The sequence below is a fragment of the Myotis lucifugus genome, unplaced genomic scaffold (assembly GCF_000147115.1).
Source record: "Myotis lucifugus unplaced genomic scaffold, Myoluc2.0 scaffold_72, whole genome shotgun sequence".
NCBI lineage: Eukaryota > Metazoa > Chordata > Mammalia > Chiroptera > Vespertilionidae > Myotis > Myotis lucifugus.
This window is the reverse complement of record NW_005871120.1, coordinates 1,103,666-1,113,173: the sequence shown is the minus strand read 5'-3', so window position 1 is coordinate 1,113,173 and position 9,508 is coordinate 1,103,666. Positions and strand designations below refer to the sequence as shown.

General features: G+C 38.9%; 1 protein-coding gene across 1 annotated transcript in view; it reads left to right on the top strand.

Annotated features, from left to right (window-relative positions):
• The window catches only part of RBFOX1 (RNA binding fox-1 homolog 1), a 188,616-nt gene that overhangs the window by 69,861 nt on the left and 109,247 nt on the right, over window positions 1–9,508 (top strand). Inside the window, exons 5-6 of the mRNA XM_023755309.1 lie at window positions 3,606–3,698; window positions 5,438–5,498. Coding sequence (XP_023611077.1) covers window positions 3,606–3,698; window positions 5,438–5,498 — 154 coding nt within the window. The remainder of the gene's footprint in view (window positions 1–3,605; window positions 3,699–5,437; window positions 5,499–9,508) is intronic.

Genomic DNA, 9,508 nt, shown 5'->3' with positions numbered 1-9,508 from the left:
AATATATATATATATATATATATATATATATATATATATATAATTGATTTCAGAGAGGAAGGGAGAGAAGAGAGAGATAGATACATCAATGATGAGAGAGAATCATTGATTGGCTGTCTCCTGCATGCCCCCTATGGGGACTGAGCCTGCCATCCAGGCATGTGCCCTTGACCAGAATCAAACCCAGGACCCTTCAGTCTGCAGGTCGATGCTCTATTTACTGAGCCAAACCAGCTAGGGCTGCACTCTTCATCTTTAAGGGACTACCCATCAGCATTACACTCAGTTCCTCTGCTCCCCAAGCCAGGTCTACACTATTCTTCTATTGTTCCCCTTGCTAAGACTGAGATAAAAGTATTCAAAATATTTTTAAGAAAGGCAAGTTGCTGGTTGCTTGTGATAGAATTCTGACCATGAGGCAGGTCAAAAGAAACCACCTCAGCACCAGATCACAGCATTGCCTGGTACCTCTGCATGATGGAGATCCCTGAAAGTGGCCAGGTGAGGGTCTCTCTGGTTATGGTTAACTTCCCCAGAGGAGAATTCTGGCAGACATCTGACGCAGGAGGTCTGATCGCTCCTTTGGGGGGAGTATATGAAGGTCCAATGGAACAAGAAGGAAAGTCCCTTGGGTATTTGAGGGACTGTTTCTGGAGCAAGCTATTCATGAACCCACATGAACCCAACTTCACACAATTTTGAACTCATCAGCTTGAATAGAGAAGTATTGAGAAGCTCAGAGAGAGAGAGAAGTTTAACAGAAATTGAGTACTGCTACTACTAATAAAGTGCTATCCTTACTTCCGTGGTATGGAGTCTTCCTCCCAACTTTCCTTGGGATTCAAAATATATTTGCATCTTCATCTTTATTCCTCCTCGGCATACACAATGCATATTTCAGGCCAGCATGGTTTGCCTTGGGTTCAGACTAGATTCATGACACTCGGTTCCTTTGGTGATGTTAGACAGGTAGGTTGAGAATGTTCAGGTTCACCTACATTCTTCCCAGCACTGTGGTGATAATGACTGCTAGTGCCCATAGACACCAATGATGCCACCAAGCCCTCCATCTATGACTGGAACAATGGAAGTTTCTTCCTTGCCTAGTGAGAGAATTGCCTCCAGTACAGCCAGAATCCTGGTTTCCCTTAATACTTATTACCGTAAATGTATGGCATGGCTATGGATGCTAGGGAATTTGGATTATTGGTGAGGATGAGAACATTGCAATGTGGTTTTGGCTGATCTAAGATCCAAATAATCGTGTCAGATAGATATTCACCTCAGAAACTCAACCCACTCCCTAGGTTTGCACTATAGACATTGGTGGTACAATATTCTACTTCATACAAAGAGTCGAAGCTTCTTTTGATGGTGCTTGGTGCTGAGAGGCCATGGGAACCCAAAGGCTGGACCACACAGCAGCTTTTTTGACAGATTCCTGGGCTCCTCTTGGGGATTCTGATCTGGTGGCTACATGGCAGGGATCGGCATCTAAGTGTTTAATATGCTCCCAGTTCCTTCTGATGTGCAACTAAGTTTGGAACCCAGAGCCATCAAAGAGAGCAAACCTTCCAAATTATGTTGTTTGCTCATCAAAGAGCTATAATTATTTAGTTAACATGTTTATTTGAGTACCAAACATAGGCATACCACCTAGATAGAGTCCTTCTCTTATGGAGCATATAACCTTATATTAATCAAATATTTCAGACCTATTTTTTTTGTTATGTTGTTTTGTTTTGTTTTGTTTTTGTTAATCCTCACTGGAGGATAGTTTCTCCATTGCTTTCCAGAGAGAGTGATAGGGAGGGGGAGAAATAGAGAGAAATGTCAATGAAAGACAGACACATAAATTGGCTGCCTCCTGCACATACCCTAACTGGGGCCGGGGATCGAGCTTGCAACTGAGGTATGTGCCCTTGACCAGAATCAAACCCATGACCCTTCAGTCTGAGGGCTTATGCTCTAACCACTGAGCAACCGGGCTAGGGCAAACATTTCAGACTGATCTTAACCACAGATCCTCACCATGGGAAATGTTATGAAAGGTAATTCCATCCACCTCCCAAATTAAAGAAATTTACTTTTTCACTATGCAATCCTGCCAAAGAGGCATATCCTCTAGCTTGAATCCATTCACAGCTGGTGTCCTCTACAGAGGAGCCCACGTTGACACTGGAAAGTTCTCTGTTAGGCAGACCATGGGGCATCCTTCTCAAATGCCCTGAGCTTCGGAGAACGCTCTAGTGACCTCCTGAGTGATTGGAAGTTAACACTAGTTGGTTATGACTACCTATTACTTTTATTCGTAAAATAGATTATCTTCCTGCCCCAACTAAGCTTAAAGCCAGCATTTACCTTTACGCATAGTTGAAATATCCCCACACATGGCATTATTTCACCCAGTTTACACTGTGAAAAACAGAACGAGCTGGGCAAATTGACACTGGCAGTGTTTCAAAAGGTTGGTGTATATATTTGAACAAGACGTACGCTTATTTTTAGGGGTTTTAAAAATAATGTGTCATATTTTCTGTACTCTTCTTAGGAACAGTGTCAGTGAAGAAAAAAAAAAAGATGGCTTTTGACAATGTAACGTTTAGTGGGGTTGTTTTTTGAGGCTGAAAAATTAACACAAAATTTGCCAGTGGTGAAGTGAAGGGTGTATGTCACCTACCAGTAGAAGAGGAAGTGCCCAGTGTTATCTTAGATAACATCCTATTAACAAAGAGGCTTTATTGTCTACCTGTTGATATGACAAAAGAAAATCAACATAATGTGTTAGCACTTTATCATATGTTGACTCATTTCCCCTTTTGGTTAAGAAAGTAGTCTGGGAAGTTGACAAATTTCTAAGCATGTATGTCATTTTTGGTGATGGGAGGGGGAAGTATTAATACAAAAGACTTACTTGAACTGTTTGCATTATTGATCAATTGATGTTTATTTCTATTCATTTCATGTGATTATTTTGTTTGTTAGATCCAAGAGTTTAAGATTTATTATAAAAAAAAGTCTTTCCTTTTTTTTTAGGCTTCTAATTTTTATTTTTGAGAAGTAAAGGCTGTAGAATTGATCAATTTGAATAACCCTAAAACTGCATGAGGAAGAGATGTTCTTAAAACCACACGGCATGACTCTGTAGGCAATGTTAGAAGATTTTGGCATTCATTGTTGAATTCCGTGCACACGTTTTATTTTACTTTATTCTTAATTTGCATGTCAAGAAAGTGGTTCCCTTTTTACTTTCCTTGTTATTTCATTTTATTCTCTGTGAAGACACCGTACATTTATTTTGATCTCATTTTCTTTCCGTTAGATTTATTTTCTTCTGTAGTGACATTTAGAAAGGTATTTTGGGTATCATTCTTTGAATTCTTCAGGGGTTACAGCTAACTGGTGACAGAAAAAAAAATATATCTTGTTCACATTTGTTGCTTACTGATTGCACATCTTAGTACTCTTATAATTTCTCTAATTTGCATGTTACAGAACGGAAGCCAGGACAAGACATAGAAATTAAAGCGAGAGAACGTTACACAGTGGTCGTTGACTGAAATAATAATCTGCATGTTGTTTTCCCTTCTCCCTCCTGCATGCAGGGATTTGGTTTCGTAACTTTCGAAAATAGTGCCGATGCGGACAGGGCGAGGGAGAAATTACACGGCACCGTGGTAGAGGGCCGTAAAATCGAGGTGCATGTTCAAAATATTTTCCTTTACATCTTTTTGATAAATGTCTGCTTTCACGCTCATTCGTTGTTTCAGATGCATCATTGTGTCTTGTATGTGACCCTACTCCCTTCTCATTGTTTATATATATATATATATATTTATATATAAAAAGGAAAACTGGCCTTACTTTTTTTTTCATTTTATTTTATTATGTTACTCTTATTACTGCTGAAAGGTGGATGGCAAACGTGAGACCAAAACAAGGTTAATCTGAAAGTTTTTTGATTTGATTTGATTTGATTATTTTATTTTCCATGTGTTAGAGCCAATGGGTGCAGTAGGTTCCAGACAGTGGACAGAGTGTTGCAAAAACAGAACAAAATACAGAGCAGATTCTTTTTCTTTTTCTTTTCTTTTTCTTTCCACTGCAGGGTTGACGAGGGATCCACAGTGGTATGCAAATTATCCAAATTGTGAAAGAAATAGCAATTGTTTTATATTTGTAAAAAATGAGAGGTTTTGTCTTGAAACCTTTCATTTTTTTTAAGAAGTCAAAGAAGCTCGAACCTTTGTATTCTTCTGATAATAAAGCGAATAAGCAAACAGGATTTCCTGTTCAATATCTGGTTCCTCTTCATGGATAAAATTGATACTAAAATTCTGGTACTCAGAAATCTCCTCCTCCTACCACTGGATCTCCCTCAACGTGGCCACAGGGTCATATTTGTTAAAACTTAAAAAAAAAAAAAAAGAGAAAAAAAATACCAGTTACAAATGCTTTAGTCTTTGGAGTAAGATGTTGCATATTTTGCCTTTTATTTTCCCCCCCTCGACGATAACGCTTAGGCCCCTCACCAAACTCTCAGTAACCATGGTAACTGTATACAAACCCATGCTGGCGATGGTGGTGAATGGTAAGTGGTGAAGTCCATCTGCCGTTACACGTATTTAGTGCTGATATCTCTATATACATATATATATACCACGTGACTTCTTTTGACTTGTCATATTAAGTTTTCTTGATGCTCTATTTTTTTGGATATTGGTACGCCTGTAATTGAGTGTACGTTCTAAGCTAGCCTGGAAGGCACTGACTGGATTGAGACATGACCGGTGCACATCTTACTCAGATCGTTAACTCCATATTGTGTTAAACAATGCACCCTCTCTTTTATCCTTTTGTTAGCTGTGACTTTAAAGCTTGAATGGTTTCGTTAATTCTTGCGATGTCAAAGGCTCTTGTTCCGAGTGTTGAATGCTAGATGTTGCTTTCCCCGATGGTTCTTCCCTCCCAACGTGTTGCACACGGCGAAAACTTGTTTGTCCCTTTTTTTGACATTTATGTTCCCTTGTACCTTGTCTCTCCCTTCTTCTACTCCACTGCATGTTCCTTCATATGAACCTTATTTTCTGTTTAAAAGCTATTGTTTCTGTGTTACCATGGAGTACACGCATGCTTTTAAATCTTCAATTACGCAGTTCCTTTTAATTTGCTTTTACTGTCTCCTTATTAAACTTAAATGATATGACATTGCTTTATTGAAATGATTTGTAAGTTAAAACGGTTATGAAGTAAATGTAATTATAAAAATGTATGATTTTTTTGTTATGCACCTACTGCCTTTTATAAATTAAAATGCATTTTAGTTTGTTTTGTTTTATTTTTTTTAAGTAAGTAATCACAGTCATAATGCATGCAACTAATGGAACTGTGGGTTGGCCCCGGAATATGTGCTCACTTGAGTTTTCTGTGTGCATAGGTAAATAATGCCACAGCACGTGTAATGACAAACAAAAAGACTGTCAACCCTTATACAAATGGTGAGTACACACTGGCCTTTTACCAGAAATCGCCTGTACCTCTGAACCTGTCAATAATTTCACTAGAGAGTGTGTTTCAACAAGCCCTGTTTGCCTTCGCATGCGAGGGTGTCCGTACTGCTGACCTGCTACAGGGAACCACCTGAGCCAATTAGATAATTTCCCCAACGGGGGCGAGGTTAGTTTCGGGTTAACGTGCGTGCTCTTCTTCCAGCCTCTCTAGGATAGCTCCCATTTGGGGGTGAGATACATTTGGGAATTGGTTGGGTCATTTAATTTCTTGTTATAATAGTAAGTTGCGGGGGGGGGGTGATGAAGGCTTTTTGTTTGTTTGTTTGTTAACCATTACCTCATTGTTCACTAGTCATTCTTGGATGTGTGGCTGCAGAATTTGGTTCCTTCTTTGAGTCTCCTCTGGAGTTATTAGGCTTTTGAAGGGGCTTGGAGGTTCCCTCATGAGGAGTTCCGGAGTGAGAGAAGAATGTGTGAGTGCTTGTTTCTTACTCTCTGGGCTGCCCAGCATCATTTCGGGTCAGGCGAGGATGTTTCATTGGCCCCTCGAGACAGTGCATTCTGGCCCTCCTTAACGGCCAAGTGTCACAACACTCCCCAAACTAAGAGCTCACGTATGCATGGAAAGTCACTAGAAACGTTCCAATATTTTGATTCTTCAATCCTCTGCAGGGTACATCTCTCTTAAGATATATAGAGAGAAAAACTGCTGATAAGCTGATCACATACTTAATTGTACCAAATATTATAAAGTAAGTAATACAGTATTAAAGTGTATATGCTTAGGGGAATATTATACCCATTAAAATGAGCAGAGTTAAAACTGAGAGAGCCCCATAATGAATGAACATTTTTTCAAATAAAAAATTATATGTATAGCATGATTTGCACTAAATTATGATGGGAATTACACCAAAATGGTAATGGCTGAATTGAATTGTGAGACTGGAAGATATTTTTTCTTTGTTTTATAGGTTTTTAAGAATAATTTTATTACTGTCATAAAGGGAAAGTATTGAATTTTCCATTTTTAATGTTTTAATTACACATAAAACATGGAAATGTAGAGTCCTTTGGAAAAAAAGAAAGAAAGAATGGAACATTAACGAAAAGGCTAAAATATACTTTGAGTAACAGCACTGCAACAGGGTTTCCTTTCTTCCTCCTCAGAGGAGGCCTCCATTACAGATCCATGTCCGTACTTTTATTTTGCATTTTTGCATGTATCTGGAGTATCTATTTGCCGCATTCACAGTATTGTGTACATGCTTTTTATGTAAATGGTATCAGGGTGTACATATCATTTTTAATTAGCATTCATACATCCATTTGGAGTTCTTTCAGTGTTAATACATACAGACCAGATTCATCCTTTTGAATAGTTACATAATATACCATACATGGATCTAGGGGTTTATTCCAACTTTCCATAGTGATTGGATTTTTTTTTTTCTGTTATGATCATCAGCATTTGGTAGTTTTGGTCTTCTTCTTCCTTGTGCCAGCAGCTGCCAACTTGGCTCAATAAGTTTGTTCATATTTTTAAAAGGGGCAGCATTAAACAGATATATACTCTCAATATAATAGGAGAATTATTTATTCTGCTGACCCATTTTCTCAGCTCCAGCAGCCAAGACCTATCCTTAAATGGAGTAGAAATTTCACAACAGACTTAGGATGCCCAGTGCTGCCACGAAGCCACCTCCGATTTATGGGTCCTGAAACCTTTCTACTTGGGTAAAAATGAGAGCTCTGCCACTTGCCAGAGTTAATACATGACAACATCACCCTGACTGTTGGGAACTTTAAAAAAATTATGAAGTAGTGAGCATGTGTGTCTGCATGCACGTTCTCATGCATATGCATAGGTGCTCGTGTGTACTGTTTATGAGAGGAAATGAAGTCAAGAAGCTAAATATTATTCCTTAAGCCATATGTATGCATATTTATTTTAAAGAAAGAGTTATTGATCAATGTCATACCCAGGGGCTGAAAACTGGACCTGTGGGATTTTGCACACAATTCAAAGCACGTTCATTAACAGCCAACGTTTCTGGAATACTAACTGTGCGGTGGTAGGCGAAGCATATTAAATACCCTGGGCCCACAGGAAATCCTATAGAGAGGAAATAGTTATCCCAATTTTAAAGATGCAGAAACTGAGGCTAGACAAGAGGAAGTAATTAGTGAAGTCATTTGCTTTTGTTATGAAGTAACAAGATCTCTGGCCATGCCTGTGTGTATGTGAATGTGTTACTTTCCCCATCATCTAACCAAAGAGCACTCAAATAGCAACCGGCAACAATAACACAAGGCTATTCAGTGTGGACCCCAACTTCCTGCCAGATGTGGGCATAAGCAGCCCACATCCCATTCCTGGTAGCCATGCATTCTTAATTTCCAGGAATGAGTCACGTGGGCCTCTCCTCCATATACCTGAAAGGGGCTACTCAGAAGCTTATCCTGACACGTGGACTGAGTATGGTACCTAAAGGGTCCATGGACAGTCACAGAAGAACCTGCTTAGAAAATCCAATGCAAATTCTAATTACATAAAGACATTTGGAGCCCTTGAAGACCTTTGGTATTCAAAGGAAGCGGTTCTCAAATTTTTTCCAATTGTTAGTTCATGAGTATCATCACTACAAAGACATTTCTGATAAATTGCAATACAACTTAACTGAAAGTATACAGAGACCCTCTTCAATCCTTAACAAGAGTGGTAGGAGGGGATATTATCAACACACACACACACACACACACACACACACACACACATGAAAGTCGTAACTATGTGGAATGATGGATATGCTAATTAGGTTGAGTGTGACAGATATTTTACAAAGTATGAGAATATTAAATCAACAAGTTATACACCTTAATTGTGTATAATTGTGTAATTTTAGTTGTCAACTATACCTCAATAAAGCTGGGGAAAAAGAGAAAAGTCAGGACCAATGAAGTTACAGTGAAAGGAGAAAATTAAGTGATCTGTGAGATTCATTAGTTATCTTATTCATTCTCACAAAGCATCAAACTTACATTCAGCAAAATTATACATTACTGGAGTCATCACATTTTTAAGGTCATCTTCGAATGGTGAAATATAACCATTAATACCAACATCACAGCCATGCATTCCTTCAATCATGTAGCCAACAAAAGTTTGAGTAGCTACCAAGTTTCCAAAGATTAATAAGATTGGACCCCAAGTGCAATGAGACAGATGGCTAGGAGACTGTGCTATGGAAGACCAGAGTTAATACTCTCATGGAGGACGTAGATCCCCAGAACAGTTAACTTGGGTATAAGAGAAGACTATAGCATGACATATAAGGATTTGGAAACTCTACCCATCAGAAAGCTCCACAAACAGAAAATTGGGCTACTTCCATATTGCTGATTTTGCCTGAGGATTCCAACACTCAGAGAGGAGTTGGGGTTTACTCTGCTCATTGGAAGTTAAATGCTTGCTCTGCAACACAAGTTGAGAACTAGATTCTCAGGGATTTCCTAGATATTGGAGAAGCGTGGGGGTTGGCTGGAGGTCTTTTATTTCTTAGAGATCTGAGGAAGGATAAAAACTGGACAAAGACACTATATAGAGAGGTGGGTTTTGGTGTCAGCTTTGCTTTTCTCTAGCTACTGACCGACAGGCAGGTTGCTTAAGCTCTCCACACACCAGTATTCTCAAGTGGGAATTGCAGACGTAACAGGATCTACTACATAGGATATTTGTGACTATTATGGGAGATAAAGTACTCAACACAGTGCCAGGGAACAGAGTGCCCTAAAAATTCAATGACATAATAATCTCAACAAAATGTAGCCATCTCATGCATTTTTTGCTATAGGTAGCAAGTTGCATTTTCTGACAAACATACTAGTTTAAGGATCAAATATTCAGATGCCAGTAGAGACTAGGCAGGTAAAATAAGTGAGCAAACAGAGAAGGTCTGAGAAACGCACAGTCTTTTTAGATTACCTTACACCTACAC